The sequence below is a fragment of the Seriola dumerili genome, unplaced genomic scaffold (assembly GCF_002260705.1).
Source record: "Seriola dumerili isolate Sdu_G_001 unplaced genomic scaffold, Sdu_1.0 BDQW01000550.1, whole genome shotgun sequence".
Lineage (NCBI taxonomy): Eukaryota > Metazoa > Chordata > Actinopteri > Carangiformes > Carangidae > Seriola > Seriola dumerili.
Window position 1 is genome coordinate 719,324 of NW_019174805.1, and position 19,253 is coordinate 738,576.

Consider the following 19,253-nt stretch of genomic DNA (forward strand, 5'->3'; position numbering starts at 1 on the left):
GTGACGGGATTGGTCGGAGCAGAGAGGAGGAGCCTCCCACTCCACGGCCGGCTTCTCCTATTGGTGCAGCAATGATCCAGCAGCCCTCACCACAGCTGTTGCCGTTTGAGCTTCAGAGGAAGAGAGTTTAAGAGCCCGGCCCGCACATCGTTAGTGGCGGCTGACATGATGGGCAGCTCGCCTCTGTACCGCCTTTGTGAACATTTGTGTGTAATTTGTGATTTGGTTTGAGATGCTGGTGTTGATTGTTGGGGACTGGGCTAGGTTTAAAATTCTGATTGCGCATCACACCCTTAGAAAAAGACTGTTGGACACATTAGGAACAGGGGCGCTGATTCTAGTGTTTTTGGGTTGGTTAGAATCGCATAGTTAGGCTTTTTGTTGGCGCCTGTTCCCCTACTTCAGTTATCCTCTTGCCTTGTTTGTATTTATGTTTACTTATTTACCCTCCTGGTTACGCAATAAATTTCATTTACCAATAACACCTGGTTTTATGTTGCTTCCCTTTTCCCCTAGCTACGTTGTAACCTACTGACTGCCAACATAAGGTGACTGGGTAGACAGAGTACCATAAGTGCTTTAAATATGGACGCCAGAACCCCACATTGCTGCACTAAAACCTGGTTGTGTGAGCAGTCCACGTCAGTAAGTGAAATACTGGGTGAGTAAAATTTCCCGGGCTGTTGTATCTTCTTTGCTTGCAGAAATCAACTGCCTGGTACTGGATGTGAGTCCCACAGCGTCGGAGGTTTTCATTTCTCAGCAAAGTGGTTCTACAAAGGGTTTATATCTTGATGCTTCATGTCAACAGTGTAACATCTACTGGCCTGAATGCAAAATGGGCAAAATACAAATGTTTGTATATCACAAATTGAATGTAAGTATAAGGGAAAGTATGATTTGTATTTTATATTCCAAGCATAGATTTATATACTGTCAAAGCAAATCAAAATGTTTTGTATGCATCAAATGTGTCAATATCAGTCAAGTTAAGCTCAATGTCTTTGTTTTAACTTAAGTGTCAAAACTAAGTTAGTTTGCAATGTGGACAAAGAACATGTAGCTTTACTTTTAAATGTCATCTTTGGTGGTTGTGCTGTAAAGGTGCAATATAAAATGTGTCCAGAACATTAGTTTCAAATGTTAAAAAAAATGAATAAACACCATCAACGGTGTGTGAAGCAGCCACAGTGACGATGTCATGATCAAGACCTCCATCTGTTGTATTTCAGTCATCTACTGAAATGCGCATGCGCACCAGCCAGCCCCGACCTGTCCTGTGTTGTAATACCACTGTGACACTAGAGGCTGTGTGAGTCATCGGAGCGTCAAGTCTGCCCTCAGTCCCACGAAGAAGAACAACTTCCGGCAGAGTTTGAAGTAAGCATCACAGAAACGCAGTAATGGCTGAACCTCCTAAAAGGCGATATTCATCTGTATCCCGCAGGACCGCTCCCGACAAGAAACCACGTTTAACGGCAAATAAAAGAAGCAACACGAGTAAATCTCGGTGTGGCTTTCCGCCGCTGGAGACAGCTCCTGAGAGTAAAGAGATGCGGTTTGATGCCGAGCTCGCAACTTCCCTGTTAGCCCGGTGAGTGGCTTCAATGGTAGCTCTGAAGCTAAAAGTAAAATCAGTGCAACGACTGACAAACCGTACCGACAAACATTTCAGGTGGTGATATTGACGTTGTCGACAGGCATTTTAGCGGTTAGTAGGATTGTGTCTGTTGCTCTCGGCTGTTGTACAGCTAGTGACGTCAGTAACTTTAGGCTCATCTTGTAACTGATGACTGTAACTTGAGATTGTATGGACCCAGTAGACCGAGTGAATACACGTCGATCGGTTCAACATGTTGTAACTTTACATTACTGTTACTCAGGAGATTTCAGCATACCTGTCTTCATCAGGACCTGAGTCCAGTACAGATGCAAAACCGCCTCCACCTGTCTCACCAGCGGCAGAGTCCAGACACAGTGAGGAGACTCTAGGTGAGTAACATGCTATCATTCACTTTTAAAAGTAAGACTTGTCTATACCACTGATTAAATCAGACCCACAGTGTGTGCACGTTCATACTGCTGATTCTTAATAATGAATATACCACTGACTATATTGGTTATGTATTTCACAGTACATCCGTATTTATGTGTTGGTGATATAGTGTGTGTGTACATTGAATTATCATACATCTAGGTTTTTACCCTTCATTTCATAATATTCATACTGTTACTAGTGTTCACATTGTGTATATCTCGGAATATTCATACTGTCTTTATTTTCTTGCATATTCATATCTCTGCTCACAATTTATTATACTTGCACAACAGATCTAACATGTTTGAATATATAGAACTTGTATGATCTAAATGAATTGTCTTATCATATGTTTGTCTGTCTCAGGACCAGAATTCCAGTCTAATCATCACCAATGATGGACTACCACCAGCCTTTTCTTCTTCATCTGGCCTCAGCAATCAACCATATTACATCAACACCTTGAGGTATTATCCCTGCACATGACAGATATTGTCTATACTGTGATCTTCTGCACATCCCCTAATCAATACCTTTTGCACATCTTGCCCAGCAGGAGTTTTGTCATTCTAAAACACTTACACGTACATAGTTGTGTGGTATCGTTTTCATTGTTTTTTTGTTTTTTTTTTAATGACTGTTGCAGTATTTTACTTTTATTTCCTATGAATATGTTAATTAGATACTACACCAAGTCAAATATTTTTGTAAGTGAAAACCTACTTGGCAATAAACCTTTATTTTTCTGAGTCTGCCTTTGTGATGTCATCATCTCTCCTCATGCTGCTATAGCCTGCCAAGGCCCATATGTGTCATGTGCCCTTGCCTTCATAAATCTGCAAGTGTATGAAGGTTACAAGTATTCAGATCCTATTTTCACACCAATTGTATGTGTTCACAGAAGCTCTTCCTCTTCCAGTGTCTGTTGCCTCACCACTAATGTGTTTGTTTATTTATATATAGGAATCTCTTCTACAACTTCTTCACATGTATCATTTATTCTTAAAGTCTTGTTTTTATTACGGTATATGCTAAACGAGGTTTAAATGGATGATGATACATCTTTTATGTTCTGAAGCCCTTAGACTGCCTCAAAAACATTTCATAGTGAAAAGAGGAGCTGCTCAACATGTCCTTATTTTTCCTCCTTGTGTTTTCACAGGGATGGCAGCATCCACCTCAGGCAAGAAAAGGTAAGTCTGTTAAAAGCAGTTTGTATTTCGTGTAATTGCATTTCCACACAGATCATAGTTAAATGTTTAAGATGAGTTAAAATGATATTCTGTAGATTACATTTAAGTTGTTGTCATATCAAATGCATCAGAAAACATGGATGTGGTTAATATTTGGCTTGAATATTACAATTAAAATAGTTTTTTGGAAACTTGCTGTGTCTGATTGTTAAGGAACTTATTGTGATATAGTGATGGAGTAATGAGGAACTACTCAGTAACAACTGTTTATCACTTCACTTACCAAAGCTCTACAAACAGTAAACTACCATGTAAATGTAAGGTGTAACATAGCGTGCTTTATGCTGAGACATGTGTATTAGTTAGCAGATGTTTTTAAAAACAAAACTGTTGTTGGCTTTAACTATACATGTACCTAGGCTCAAATTAGGGTCAAAATGATTTTGAGCTTGTAAAGTGATGTTCACAAATAATTCCAGTGTTTGTAGTTGTAAATCAAACTTTGTAAACCTGTAAAATAAATCTGCTTGAGAAATGCAAGTTTGCGTATGTGAAACAATTGCACTTGTGTGAAAGAGATTTGTATTTGTTAGTCTGAATCAAAACTCCACAAATGATCAGTGAGGTTGAACAAAGACCCTGTAAAAGAAGAAATGGATTTTGTCAACGTCTGTGTCGTGGTACAGAGAATAAAACTGTGAAACTCTGGTCAAGTTCCCACAGTGTGACACTGAAGTGACAAGGATCCAAATTTGTACTTGTCAGTGTCACACACTGGGAATGTTGCTCACTGAGTTTTAGTTTTCTGCTCTTTATCTCTGCACACAGATGTCCACAAAAGCCTTTGTTCTTTCCCTGTGTCTTTGTTTAACCTCACCACTGATCATTAGTTGAGTTTTGATTGAGACTTTAAACAAATAGAAGTCTCTTTGCCACAAGCCCAATTTGTTTTCATGTACACAAACTTGAATTTGTCATGTAGATTTATTTTCCAGTTTTACAAAGTTTGATTTGCAACTCCAAATATTGGAATTATTTGTAAACATGACTTTATAAGCTCAAAATGATTTTGAGCCTAATTTGAACCGGGGGCTAAGTCGGGGGCTAAGTCGGGGGCTAAGTCGGGGGCTAAGTCGGGGGCTAAGTCCGGGGCTAAGTCGGGGCTAAGTCGGGGGCTAAGTCGGGGGCTAAGTCGGGCGATCGTAAGTCGGGGCTAAGTCGGCGGGCTAAGTCGGGGGCTAAGTCGGCGGCTAAGTCTAGGGGGCTAAGTTCGGGGGAAGTCGGGGCTAAGTTCGGGGGCTAATCGGGGGCTAAGTCGGGGGCTAAGTCGTCCATTTCGAGCCAATGGCCTGTGTGGGGGGGGGCGCGAGCTAGCCGCGGGCGGCTAGCTCTGCTTGCTGGGCGCCAATGCCTGTGCTGGGGGGGGGCGGAGCTAAGCCGCCGGGCGGCATAGCTCTGCTTGCTGGCGCAATGCCTGTAGCTGGGGGGGCGCGGAGCTGAGCCGCGGGCGGCTAGCTCTGCTTGCTGGGGCGGCGAACGGATGCTTCTGCCATGCTGTGGGGGGGCGCGAGCTAGCCGCCGGGCGGCTAGCTCTGCTTGCTGGGCGCATATGCTGTGCTGGGGGGGGCGCGAGCTAGCCGCCGGGCGGCGTTAGCTCTGCTTGCTGGGCGCAATGCCTGTGCTGGGGGGGCGCGAGCTAGCCGCCGTTTTCGTTAGCATTAGCGTTAGCATTAGCGTTAGCATTAGCATTTTTTTTTTCTTTATTGGGGAAAAGGGCTGGGGGCTAGCTTGCTAGCATTAGCAGATAGCATTAGCATTAGCAGCTAGCATTAGCATTAGCATTTTTTTTTTCTTTATTGGGGAAAAGGGCTGGGGGCTAGCTTGCTAGCATTAGCAGATAGCATTAGCATTAGCAGCTAGCATTAACTTTTTTAATTCGTTATTGGGGAAAAAAACAGACAAGCAGAACGTAGGGGGTGGGGGCTAGCTTGCTAGCATTAGCATTAGCAGCTAGCACTAACTTTTTTAATTCGTTATTGGGGAAAAAAACAGACAAGCAGAACGTAGGGGGTGGGGGCTAGCTTGCTAGCATTAGCATTAGCAGCTAGCACTAACTTTTTTAATTCGTTATTGGGGAAAAAAACAGACAAGCAGAACGTAGGGGGTGGGGGCTAGCTTGCTAGCATTAGCATTAGCAGCTAGCACTAACTTTTTTAATTCGTTATTGGGGAAAAAAACAGACAAGCAGAACGTAGGGGGTGGGGGCTAGCTTGCTAGCATTAGCATTAGCAGCTAGCATTAACTTTTTTAATTCGTTATTGGGGAAAAAAACAGACAAGCAGAACATAGGGGGGTGGGGGCTAGCTTGCTAGCATTAGCAGATAGCATTAGCAGCTAGTATTCACTTTTTTTATTTATTGGGAAAAAGACATGGACAAGCAGAACACAGGGGGTGGGCGCTAGCTTGCTAGCATTAGCAGATAGCATTAGCATTTTTTTCCCCCATTATTGGTGAAAAAAACATGGACAAGCAAACAATGATACACAATACATAAATGGTAATGCGGCAAAGTACGTGTGCGGGTACATTATATAGACCCCCCCATTTTCATTAGCTCTAGCATTAGCAGCTGGCTTACTGGCATTGTTCATTGATGAATGACTTCAATAATTTCATAACAATGCAAAATAACAAGTGGGGTGATAGCTAGCATTAGCATTTTTTATATCTTTATTGATGACAAACAGAAGGTAACACAGAAGACAGTTTAACCACAAAGATAGACAAGTGACAAAGTGTATATAACCTGACATTTTGTTTGTGATTGTATTTAATAATAATGACAAATAGTAAAAATAATAATTATACTTGTAAAAATAACAATGTCTGCACGTACAGTACATAGCGTTGCCCCCCATTTTCAGTAACGCTACCATTAGCAGGTAGCTTGCTGGCATTGTTCATTGATGAATGAATTTAATGATTTATAAGAATCTTCAGAATAATACATTTTAAAAATGCACTGTATGTCTAACTGATTGATCTGTCCAACAGCCANCTAGCATTAACTTTTTTTTTATTCTTTATTGGGGAAAAAAACGGACAAGCAGAACATGGGGGGGGCTAGCTTGCTAGCATTAGCATTAGCAGCTAGCATTAACTTTTTTAATTCGTTATTGGGGAAAAAAACAGACAAGCAGAACATAGGGGGGTGGGGGCTAGCTTGCTAGCATTAGCAGATAGCATTAGCAGCTAGTATTAACTTTTTTTATTTGGTGACAAAGAAGCTTGCCGGTGCTGCTTCTGAAACAGCTGCTTGGGTTACCAATGTTGGTGTGTTGGCTTTCCAGGACGGCTGCTGGATTGCCTGCCGTCTCATTGAGATATAGCGGTCCTAGCTGGAGAGGAAGTGCAGAATGCTCGGCCTGACTGTTGCCAAGGTGGAGGACACATAGGGCAGAGGACACGGACCTCCTCATCCAGGATCTATACGTCACCCTGGACGTCTATTTGCTGGATTCTCTCTGCATCCAGGACATATGGAGACACAGGCGACACCTCGGCTGCTTTCGGGACTCACCAGGTGTGCAGCTGTACACAGAGACTCGTAGGCTGACAAAGGGCAGAGTCAACCCTCTGGTTTCCACCTTAACCACTTCATCCCATGTACATGCGTGTGTCTCATAGCTTGTGATCAAGTATATTGTGTATTATCATTTAATTCAAACATAAAATTCACTTTTGGTCCAAAACCTTTTTCTTCAAGCCAGTGCCAAGTACTTCCAAGCTCCTGGCAACACCTGGCAGACAGAGCAGGAGGAACAGCAAGTTGTCTTCCCTCCCAGATACCAGGAGAGGCAGCCCAGGTGACAGTTCAAGGCAGCGACAGGGAAGAACGCCTCCTGTCCTGGGAAGGTGAGTCTCTAGAGGTGAGATTCACTTCAAATATCAGTTTCCTCTAATGAATATCAGATCTATATTAACACACACTGCTCTCTGATCTTATCTTTCAGCTGTCTTCAGCCGCCTGGTGGAGGCCATTTGCAACCAGCTCTGCCGTCTTCACCCAGTGGCCACGTGGTCCAGAGTGACCGTGAGGACTCGGTGGTCATTCATTCTCAAAGATTATGTGGCCATTAGAGAGACAGTGCTGGCCAGCCAGAGGTTGATGGCTCAGAACCAACATCCAGCTCTTTGAATTGACTCAGTGGTAAGAGTTTGTCATAAAGCTGTTGGTGTGTAGTAATCTGTTCTGTGATTTATCTTTTAATGGAAGCTGAAAATCTTAAAACAGTCTGTTTGTGTTTGTGTTTCAGGTGCTGGCCAGACTCATTGGTACAGGTGGGACAAGGACAGCCCTTTAACTTCAGTGTCCTGGAGGAGCAGCCTGGGCCCTCCAGCAGGGGTCTGCCTCCTCCAGCAAGTGCATCCAACCCAGAAGGTTTGACACTGACCTCACTCACATTGCAGGTGTGTCGCACTGTGTGACTGTTGGTGGAAAGACTGTGGAGGGAAGAGATGAAGAGAAGACAGGAGGAAAACTTTTTCTATCTTCATTGATAACTTTTAATTGAAATTCTTTATAATTATTATATCTCATTTGTTGCAGTTGGAGTGGTGTTGGTGTCACCTGATGTCTCATGATGATCTCAGTCCAGTGTTCCCTCTCTTTTAGCTCTGTGTTTGGTCTCCACCAGCTCCTGAGGGAAATCTGTCTCTTTAGCTTCTTAATGCTCCACTATGTTCAGCAGCTGCTCTCGGACCGTGTCTGTCTGCTGTTTGCTGCTGAGAGGTAGTGGACAGTGGCTACGGCTGAAAAAGTATTGACTGTTTCCCTGGTAAAAATGTTGTAAATAGTTTCCATTGGTCACAATGCTGTTACTGTATGTAAGAATTAATGTGTGCTTTCTTTTATTCTTGCAGCTTACATCATGTGCTGTGGTGCAGTGGATGGATGGGCATCGGTTGAGAAAACTAAGGCCATCACATCACAGGTCATCAGTTTCTCCTGAACCTCAAGTTCTATTAGTAAGTTATATGATAAGTTTATGGCGCTACAGTGACTCACTATCGCCTCTTGTGGAACAAAGTGGTGTTACAAGATGAGACGGACTGTTCAGGACGTCTAGCACCAGTTACACAGTGAACCTTTTTAAGGCAATCTGCAGTCACTTATTTCTGCCCCATTAACCCCATCACCATTCTGTTCAACGGAATCCATTTTATTAAGCGTTGCAGTATATTGGGTAAACTTCAAATAAAGGGCTGATTTGTTTTAACATTTGTTATTGTCCTTGAGTTTTAGTTTTAATTCATATATATGTATTAGGTGAACCTGGATGAAACTAATGCAGTATAATGGAACAGGCCTGCAGTAAATCCTCCTTCATGAGGATTATAATGTTCAGTATTTACTGAATCTGTTTGAGAAGTTTTGCTTTATTTTAATGGTCATTGTAGAGGCTGTGATTGTAACTGTAACTTCCTAATATTTTGTCCAATCTAATTCCTATAAATGGGATGGACAAAATATTAGGAACACCTCTCAGTATCGTGTTAGTTTATATACAGTGGTATAAGTGGTCCATAAGTATGATCAACCTTTGTAAATCTGCTTGAGAAATTCAAGTGTCCTTGATTCTTAGTTTTAATTCATATGTATTAGGTGAACCTGGATGAAACTAATGCAGTATAATGGTGATTATAAATATACAATAATAGACAATATATAAGTGATTGCCACACCTGTTGTGAACCTGTTTGGCCACAGACTCCCTGCTGTGTTCTCAGATGTGCACATGATTTTTATTTATTTTTTATTGTCTTCCACTTGTGTTTAAGTTCTCCTCAGATAAGAAAGGCCAGGTTTTTTGTTCCTGTGGTTTCTGTTGATTATTTGAATTATGATTTTAATATGAAAGAAAATAAAATCATTATTCAGTGTTTTTGGTTATTGATCATGTTTCAGCATCAATCTCAAACCTGCACGTAAAAAACCTGAGGACGTGTAAGTGCAAAGATAGATTGTCTGTTTCATTGAACACATCATCACAAACCTGACAGAGCTCTGCCTCCCCCTGCAGGACAACAACACACACTGCAACTCAGACTGTGAGTGGGAGCTCCTGCAGCACAGCTGAGGTAAACTCTGATTTTAATATCAGCTGTAATTTTTTTTTTTTTTTTTGTGTGTGTGTCAGATACAATCCTCCGGTCTCCGATTACACCTGAACACATCATCACCACAGTTTAGCACCACATCATTGATAAGCGTTGGAGTGTCTGGGCTGTGGGATCAGAAGAGAGAGAGAGGGAGCGAGTGTGTTTAAAGGGGATGGAAGTTGCAAATGTGATTGGCCACAAGTGTCACATCCTCCAACACACCCACCTATTATACATGATAATTTATTCTCTCTAATCCCGCTCCTCATCCAAGTTAGGGTTGAATCAATTCATTCACAATCAGCTTCTGTTTCCCAGGAAAAATACTTGTCGAGTCGTGGGGTTTTGTTGTGCGTGTCCGTGTGTTTTTGTACATTGAAGAAGCCTGAACATTAAAACCTCCACATAGCTTTTACAGATGAAGCCTGACACCAAATATCTTTTGACTAAAAGAATGAATCACATGAGTGTGTTATGTTTTATTCATTTACCTCAAAGACAATCAACTTTCAGGAACTGTTGACCTTCTAAAATAAATATTTCCTCATAATACGAGGAATGTAAAAGAATAACATGATAAACTCAGTCATGGCAGCAGATCCTCTCTGAAACATCCTAAACAGTTACACAAGTCAGGGATTGTCCAAAGTGACAGAATCTACAATACCAAGTTCCCTGTGTGTGTGTGTGTGTGTGTGTGTGTGTGTGTGTGTGTGTGTATATATGTATGTGTAGTCAGTGTTTCCTGTGGAGGAATAATAACACAAAGAGGAAATTTCATAATGAAAACACTGGATTCCTGGTTTCTTCCGCAGGTCCTCCTCCCTCTCCACCACTGTCCCTCTCTCTCTCTGCCATCTAGTGGTCGTCTGTGTGTACTGCGTCTCCACCGTGCTGATGGTGTCTACCTACTGCAGCAGGAGAACAGGTACACACACACACACACACACACACACACACACACACACACACTGTCTTCCTTCAGTGCGCCCACTAGCGACCAAATGTGTGATGTAAAGGAATCTAGAACGAGAGATGAGCTGAAGATAAAATCCAACAGCCCTCACGGGCAGCAAGATTAATTATGCTTTACAACAACAATTCAAATTGGAATCTCATGGAAGGTAAAATTCATCTTAGATTTATAGGTGGTTTTGTTTTGTTTTTTGTCCAGGCTTTTCTTCCCTTCAGGGACAAAAAGACATCACAGTACTGCTTCAAATAAACTAGAACCAAATGTTTATTCTCTGGCTTTCGGCCATCTCTCACTTGTTTGATGGCAGGGAAGAAAAATATCCAGAGGCGACATTTTAGTGTAACCACATGCACTTCCTGAGACGTGATACAACCCTTAACTACATCCATATTTCTTAACTCTGTAAGTTCAACTATTTTGTTAAATTGTTATCCAGTAAATAAGCCCTTACTTTATGTCCTGACATTAAAACTTCTGGATTCGTTCAGTCGCTTTGATTCTGACGCAGCAACATTTAGACCTGACGATGGCACCAGATGAAAAGTTATTACAGTTCTTCCTGAGGGCGACGCGAATGTCTGAACAGAATTTCATGGCAACTAATCCAATCACTTAAAACACATTTCAATCTGACCCAAACATGTCAATCTCCTGGTGGCATAATAATAATATTATTATTGTTGTTGTTATTGTTATTATAACGATGATAAAACTTAATACCAGGCTTCCTTCTCTGGTGAAACCACCTGACATCAAGGTTCATACGATGAGATAAGTTACTATTTAATGATAATAACTACAGACCTCCTCTAACAGGTTCATCCAGCCATGAATGTAACTGAATTTAAAATATTGAATTCAAAATAATTAAAACACAGTCAGAAATACGAGACACAAAGAAGCTGAAATAACCGTGTAATTGTCCTTTTACATCCTGCGTCACATGTATCAGGTTTGTGCTGGTTAGATATTGATCCAGACATACGTCAGACAGAGTAGTGTCATGACCAGCGGGAGGGGGCGGGGCCTGTCAGCACCTCGACTCCTCCTGGTGAAGACGGCCTCTTGGATGACGTTGATGGTCAGCGGCGACCTGCACGGCTCCTCGCTATAGCACATGCAGTCAAAGCTGCGGTCGAACCAGTTGATGTCGTCCTGTGAAAGGCCGCCGCTCACGGTGAGCGGGCCACCGCGCCGCTGCCTCTGGATCCGGTACCGATGCGGGTCGAGGTGCAGGAAGACGTCATCGTCCCAGCGCTTTCTCACACAGCGACCTCGGCCCTGGCAGAGCGCCTGGCTGCAGAGATGCGTGGCCGTGGAGACGTTCACGATGTACGGGTTCATGACCTGCTCCAGGTGACGTCGAGCGTCAAAGCAGGAGTCCTACAGGATTGTGGGATGTTGAGTCAGTCTGTTGTTTTTAAGTAAAGTTGCAAACAGACAAATACATTTCAAACCTTCCCAGAAACTACAGAGTGACGTCACTTTGTACCTCAGTATCTGTGACGTTCATGTCGCCCCAGGAAACGACGCCAGCGGCGCCAAGAGCAGCGGCTTCTCCGATGGTGTTGACCAGATCAAACTGCGAAAAAATGACAGCCAGCCAATCAGAGAAGAGCAGGAAATGGGCTCCAACACAGTCATGTGCATTGATAAACCCCAACAATGACGATCAAAACTAAAATAACCTTACGATAAATAACCAACATGAAAACTGTAAACTCTAACGAGGTTTTTTAAATGACTTGAATCAAGATGCTGCTTCAGAAACACCTAAACATTAACATATACATTGTGCCCTAAAGGTGACAAAAACCTGCGTTTCTGACCTCTGACATGTAGTCGTCGATGCTGTCCTTATACACTGGGCGGATGTAAGCGTAGACAGGGATGGAGTAGGAGCTGTTGGGGAGTGATGACACCCTAATGGCCTCCTGGATTCGATGGCGAACGAACAGCCGGGCCTGCTGGGAGTCCCTGAGCGTCAGCTCCAGGTAGATGGAGGGAAAGAGCGCCGTGGAGTCTCTCCAGAGCCACAGCAGCTCGTCGTTCCTGTCCTTCTCGATGGCAGGGCACTCTCCAGTGAAGCCCGCCATGTCTTGGTTGTAGTCGTAGTTGTAGCAGTCGGGGTACAAGTAGTAGCCCCAGAGTCTGTTGGGCCTCAGCCTCTTCCCGATGCGGATGGAGCGGAGGAAGTACCTCATGGCGGCGCGTTCAAACACAATCTTTGCCCGGTCCTCCGCCTCGTTGTCGGACAATGTCGTATTTTTCTTCTTGACCGTTTCGATGGAGATCTGACGGTAGATGTCTTTGCTGCCCCAGTTTCGGACCCACTGCGGCCTCCACTCCTCAAAGTCGAGCACAGCGAGGCCTGGCTGGTCACCGGGGATATAGTACTCGATGTCGTCCTCGGCCAGCTCGTGGTGCTCCTGCAGGTCTATCAGCTGTGGCAGACCCTCGTCGTACATCTCCCCCGTGTCTTCGTCCACGTAAGGGAAGATGCCGAAGCGGTCGGTGTAGAATATGGAGATGCTCTGGTTGGTCGCCGTTTTCAGCGTGCTGCTGACAAAGTGGAAGTAGGAGAGGTCGAGGGGCATGGCAAAGCGGATGTCGCACAGCTCGGTCGGGGCGTTCCACATGAAGAGGAAGGGGTGACCGGGACGGATGGGAGGGTCCGTCCTGGGTAAGGCCCGGCCGGAGCTCAGCAAGGCCAACATGGTGATGAAGACGGAGAACTGCAGTTTGACTCGGTTCATTTTGGATCTGATCTGTGAGGGAAAGCAAACGCAAACATCGGAAAAATTAAGGTCCAAATAAGTTCCTTCTGTTCCTACTTTCAGAGTTGTAGCTCAAACTCTACTCTCTACTTTTGTCAAAGTTCTCACAACAACAAACTAATTGTCACCAATTCAATTCAGTTCAGTTAATTTGAACACATATAAAGCTCTTATTACAGTCTCATGTTGTGCTGACGATTTCTTCAAACTCACAGGACATTATTTTTAGCCATGCTAGCTAGTAGCTTTGTGGATGACAGTGTTGGTTGGTCGGTGACCATGGTAAATGTCATACCTGCTACGCATCACAGCATGTTAGCATTGTCGACCTCGCAGAGCTGCTAGCGTGGTCGTAGACTCTCAGTCCTGTTTCTACATTGAAGCTAATGAAAAAGAGCGTGAAACTGTGCAGAGCTGGAATCTTTACAGACGTGAAGGATTTGAAGCTGGTTGTATATGTGCAGAGAGGGTGATGGCCTGACACCTGTTGAGCAGCTTACCTGGTTCAACGTGAAGAGAGAGCAGATGTTTGAGGCGTTAGCAAAGATGAAAAAGCAGCAGGAAAGCACATTTTGAGTTTAAATGTTGCATTCTGACGTCGTCGTGGCAACAAATTTTGTGTTTTTCCTTGTTGTTTTTTAAAGTGAAGCTGAATGAGATTCAGTAATCATGATTTTACTGTTTACACCTGTGTTTCTACCGACTTGTCGGTCATCAGAAGCAGCTTGACCAAAGACCGAACACATCTACCCACTGAACTGAATTTCACATGGCTCATCAAACTGTGACTTAAAGATACTGCAGATGGTTTTTTTTAATCACGATAATGATACAAAATGTAGTGAAGGTTTATCAGACTATTTAACAATAAAACTGAGTTCATCAGTAAATAATATTATTAGTTGGGTTAAAGTCGAGTCAAAAGGAATAGACCTACAGCTTTAAATACTTTTTTTTTTAAAGCAAAAAGCTTAAATTTTTTCCCTTTAATACCAATCAGTTGATAAATGAACATGACTTAAAATTTATTTTATTTTATTTTTTATTTTCATTTTTCAGTTTATCGTTTACTAGTTTTACTTTGTTTCATGAATTTCCCCAGGGGAAATTCATATGTCCATTATAATAAAAACAGTTAATAACAAATGAACAATAATATTTAGATTAGTCCATTTCCTTCAGCGGAGGTGTTGTTGTGTTGTATCGCCTAATGGCAGTTATTATATTATTAACTTCACTTTTATTAATAAATTTGAGGTTAGAACAAAAGTATAAAACAGATTTACCTCTACAATCTTTTCAGTTTAATTATTGAATCACATTAATTTTATATTTCTGAATTGTAAACCTTTTATTACAATTTTATTGTATTTATTTTAAGAAAAGTTACTAGTACTAGTTTCAGTGAAGACATGGAGCTGGAAGGTATTTTCACGACAGCAGTGACACGGCACCAAATGTCCCGACTTCAGGAAGATTTATGTGTTTTTAATATCCTGAGGACCAAGAGCTGACTCAGTAATGTTTTGGATTTTCCTTTGTTGCATAATAACAGATGAAATATTTCACGTCAGCTGCTTCAGACTGTGACCGTGTTGTTCTCATTTCGTGGCAGCAACGAACCAGCAACGAAACAAAGCTGCTGAATTTTTCCTGATAATCAAAAAGTGAAATGTCAGTGGGAACTACATTCCCGCCTGAGAAGCAGCAGCTCCAGCAGAGATTCTCTGTCGGGCAAATGCAACAGACTCAGCATTTAATTAAAGACTGGGAAAAATATCAACTTCTGCTGTTTGAAAATGAAGAGATGATGTTGTGGAAATCTCCTTCTCCTTTACCACAGTCATGAACAGTTTATCAGCTACAGAGGGATTAATACAAGGTTTCATGAGAGCACATGTATGATGGTATAAATCTTTCCCTTTACAATAAGATTTTCCACCATGATGCGAATAGAGTAATAACAGTATTCTGGCCAAAAAAAACAAAAAAACATAACAGATAACACATTACCACCAAATAAAGTTAAACTAATAAACTCTTTAAACTTACTGTAACAGCCTGGAGACGAGCTCAGACAGCTGCCAGATCATAATCTCAGCTCTGACATTTAATTACATGACCAAATATTTATATAAAAAATATCAAAAAGTGCAGAAGACCATCTACAACTGCTTTTAAATCTCCCCTAATGTTAACATGACCACATGACTGCTTTTATTTTCATTGTTTGTTTCACGTCACCTGTTTACCTATTTATTTTAAATGCATATGAAATGGGTTTAACATTTAAATGTAAGCTTTTCTTAATCAGGTTCATCTTATTGAGGTCAAGATTTATTTTACAAGACAGACCTGAGAACAGCAGAGAGAGAGAGAGAGAGAGAGAGAGAGAGGAAGGCAGATGTAGCTCCACACTCAGAATCAATGACAATTAATCACTAAATAGATTCAAAGTTAAAAGTTTAAAATATATCTCAACATGTGATGTGACTTGACTGAGCTGCAGCTAGTTGGTCAGCAGAACACATGGCTGATATTTATTTATTTATTTATTTATTTATTTATTTATTTATGCGTGTTATTCACTTTCCCCCATCAGCCAACATCTGTGCAGATGCTGTGGTGTGATTCTGGTATCGGTGTCTGATAATATCGACTCTCTTGTTTCCATGAGGCTGAAAACACAAAGAGCAAATTGGCACCAGACACGTTACAGATGCAACAGATTCACTTTGTTCTAATTATAGTTCACAGTCTCCTGCGGTTAAATCTGTGTGGGAGAAAACACTGTCTCATCTGCACTTTGGAGCATTTATACAGCCTATTATTTTACTGTCTTTTCTGATTGATTGATTGATTGATTGATTGATTGATTGATTGATTGATTGATTGATTGATTGATTACACCTTCATTCACCTGCTCTGCTGCCTGACCAACAGTATGGACTAACAGTATAAGACAGACTGTCTGCTCTGACAGTTTTACACTCTGCACAGTGTTAACATTAGTATCTTTATGAGGTCACAGGATCTGATGTGTAACTGCAGTATCTTTGTCTCCAGGCAGATTACATGCAACCGTACAGCCTGACACTTTTATGATTTCTGTGTTTTCTGAACTCGACCTCGGTTAAACTTTTTGTAAAACACCAGTAAACCTTTGGACCCACATGAGACAGTTAAACGAGACGTCTTTAACCGAGCACCAACCTGCTTTGGGGTCCAACTTCCCGCCGTCCAAACTGCTCGCTCAGTGAGATCCTGAAATTACTACCTGTTGGTCGTAAACACTACCCTCACTCTCCTCTGGGAGTCTAAACAGCTGCTCTTTAAATAAGCTGCTACAGGAGCTTGAACACCTGTGGAAACTTGTCAGAGATTGGCAGCCCTCAGGTGTTCTGGTTTTCTCTGGGATGTCCTGATGTTTCCCTCGGCTGAGGGCGCACTCCCTCGATCCTGCTCGGACAGAAGATATCTGAGGAAGCTCCGGGATGAGGGCAATGTGTGGACACCCTGCCACTCATATTTGAGGCCTCTGTCCGGACACGCAGAGGAATGTGAGAGTGAGAGTTTGAACTTGGTCAGCTGTGGTTGGAAATGTACTGAGCTGAAGGAAATCCACCTGGTTTCATCATCAGAGCGATGAATCATATAAAGAGCTGGATCTGCCGGTTGAATCACACGTTATCAACCTGTGCTGGAAAACAGAATAATATCAACTGGTTTTTCTACTGGATTTTATCAGGAAGTGTCTAAAGAGGTTTAACTCTGACTCAGCCAGAAGAATGGCTTACTGTCAGTTCACACAAAATCACTAGAGTCACTGTAGCGAGTTATTTTTCTTTTCTTTTAAAGATTGTTTAACTGGGTAGCAAATTTATGCAATACATATTTTTCACATGGGCGCCTCTGTGGGAAACTTTAGAAAACACTATCTGAGAAGGACCACACAGTTTATTTCCACATATTAATTAATTAGGCCATTAATTCAAAAAATATGTTTCATGTCTTAATGCAAAGCAAAAAAATACATCTTTATCTTTCTGTCTGTGCTTGTGTTTTACACTTTATAGAATGGCCATTATATCCTCTTTGGCTTTTATTTTGAAATATTTACCTTTACCTTTCACCTGACTACCTTTCTTCAGTCTTCAGTTCATGAAGGAAAAATTGAAGAAAAAAGGAATTTGTAAACACCAGAATTGGACCGTTTCTTCAAATTTGATGTTCTTGTTTTTTGAAAAAAGAAAAACAGCTCTGTTTTTGTTTGTGTATCATCAAATAATCCATAATTAATTTGTAATTTAAAAACATAAAAAAAACAAAACATAAAAAACACTTTTGGTGTCAGAATCAAAACAATGAAAAACCAAAATCAAAATGATCCGTTTTTGATTTTTGGCAATTTCTTTTATCATTTTGTTTCATTTTAATTCTAAACAAAAAACTAAATCACATGATCTGTTCGTTTTTGGTTTTGCAAACAAAAAGCCAGAAAACCAAAATTTAAAAAAAAACAGTCCAGTTTTGGTTTTTACAAATTCACTTTTTCATTTCACGTTGGCGAGAAACAGTAGAACGGTGGACAGACAGGAAGAGGAAGTGAAGTGTAAAAAAAAGTCAAAATAAAAGCCAAGAGGACATAAAGGTGTAACATTAACAAGCACAGGATCTAAATACCAGGGTCATGTTAGAAGATGGATGTAAGAGTGAATGAATGAATGTGACGCAGTCCGTCTTCAGATGCAGCCTTCGAACAGGAAGTCCCCCTGAGTTGAGACACAGCAGTGGTCATGTGATCTCCGCCATTGTTGTTGTGTGTTTTTCCCCTTCACTGATGTGTGGTGAACTTATAGAGCAAAAACAAATATGTTGAACTTTGACCCCAAGTTGCACTGACATTTTGGTGCTTTTAACACCTGGAATTGACACGTGACATGTATCAGGATGCGTCACCGTTAGCTTGCAGGAAGGTCTGGAGATGCGTGACCTTTTGACTGATTTATTTTCTTCAGAACGAGGTCATGCCTTACAGGCATTTGCAACTGGCTGAGGTCTGAATCCCATGCGAGTCTGACCACGTCTCCCGGGAAAAGCTCGCTCAGCGTCGTAGCCTCCTCTTCAGGCTGTCCTTCATAAACTACATTAAAAAGCCACGGTGTCAACAAGACCAGACAGAGGTTTGAAAAACAACGTTTTGAACCCTGGATGACAAATGATCACTCATGCACTCGTTCACTGTTCTCTATGTACGTTGACCGATCCTTGACCCCACCCTGCCCCAAAGCTCCCTATTCTTTCCCACACATCAGCAGAATTAAGACAACAGCTCTTTAATTTGATCAAATTGAGACATAATGTCTGAACATTATTCAGATGTGCCACTGCCAGGACCTTGTTGTTGTACATGCTGTAGTTGTAACACACCCAAATGGAAAGGATCCATCACTAATGTCATTAATTGTAACAGAACATTTCTTGCTAAGACAAGTCAAAGTGTTTGCGGCGAGAGAGGTCTGTTACTCCTGATACTGATTTTATGTTTCCTGCTCACCTCCGGCATCCGGCCAAAAAAACAGAAGAGGGCAACAACAGCAGAACCAGGGCAGAGTTCAGACCGATAAGGTCAAACAAAAGGTCAAACTACCTTCATACTTCGGTTTGATCCTTAATATTTTATTAAAATGTTAAGTTCTGATGGTGTGACTGATGTTTCTAGTATTTCTCTTATCTCAGACTTGTCTTGTTGTCATGGGGGGGGGTTTGACTCGGACTTGTCTCAGACTTGTGGGCACATTGACTTTGATTTGTTGTTTCGTCAGTGTCGTAGACGATTTTAGTCTGACCTGTCTGTGCAGAGTAATTTAGAGGACCAGTGTGTAGGATTTTAGCGGCATCTAGTGGTGAGGTTCCAGACTGCAACCAGCTGAATATCCTTCCCCTAGCACCACGTATTTATTTAGTTCGCCACGCCTCGTAAGTATCTAGAAGAATCTACGGTGGCCTTTGTCTCCCTCCTCTTAATAATATTTTTTTTAGTGCAGTTTGTCAGTCAAACCAAAGAAAATGCAAAACATTGTTGCAAAGTATTTATTAAGCCAAG

At 41.8% G+C, this 19,253-nt stretch overlaps 1 protein-coding gene across 2 annotated transcripts; it reads right to left on the reverse strand.

The window, feature by feature from the left end:
• Positions 1 to 9,876: 9,876 nt before the first annotated feature.
• Positions 9,877 to 16,624, reverse strand: LOC111235987 (hyaluronidase-5-like). Of its 2 annotated transcripts, XM_022764566.1 has the most exons (5): positions 16,361 to 16,624; positions 13,443 to 13,647; positions 12,200 to 13,138; positions 11,863 to 11,952; positions 9,877 to 11,753 (listed from the first exon to the last, which is right to left on the reverse strand). In XM_022764566.1, exons 3-5 carry the CDS (start codon positions 13,124 to 13,126, stop codon positions 11,334 to 11,336), a joined length of 1,437 nt encoding a protein of 478 aa, XP_022620287.1. In that variant the 5' UTR covers positions 13,127 to 13,138; positions 13,443 to 13,647; positions 16,361 to 16,624; the 3' UTR covers positions 9,877 to 11,333. The 2 variants fall into 2 exon arrangements, with proteins under 2 accessions (XP_022620287.1, XP_022620288.1); XM_022764567.1 differs by lacking the exon at positions 13,443 to 13,647.
• Positions 16,625 to 19,253: the final 2,629 nt, after the last annotated feature.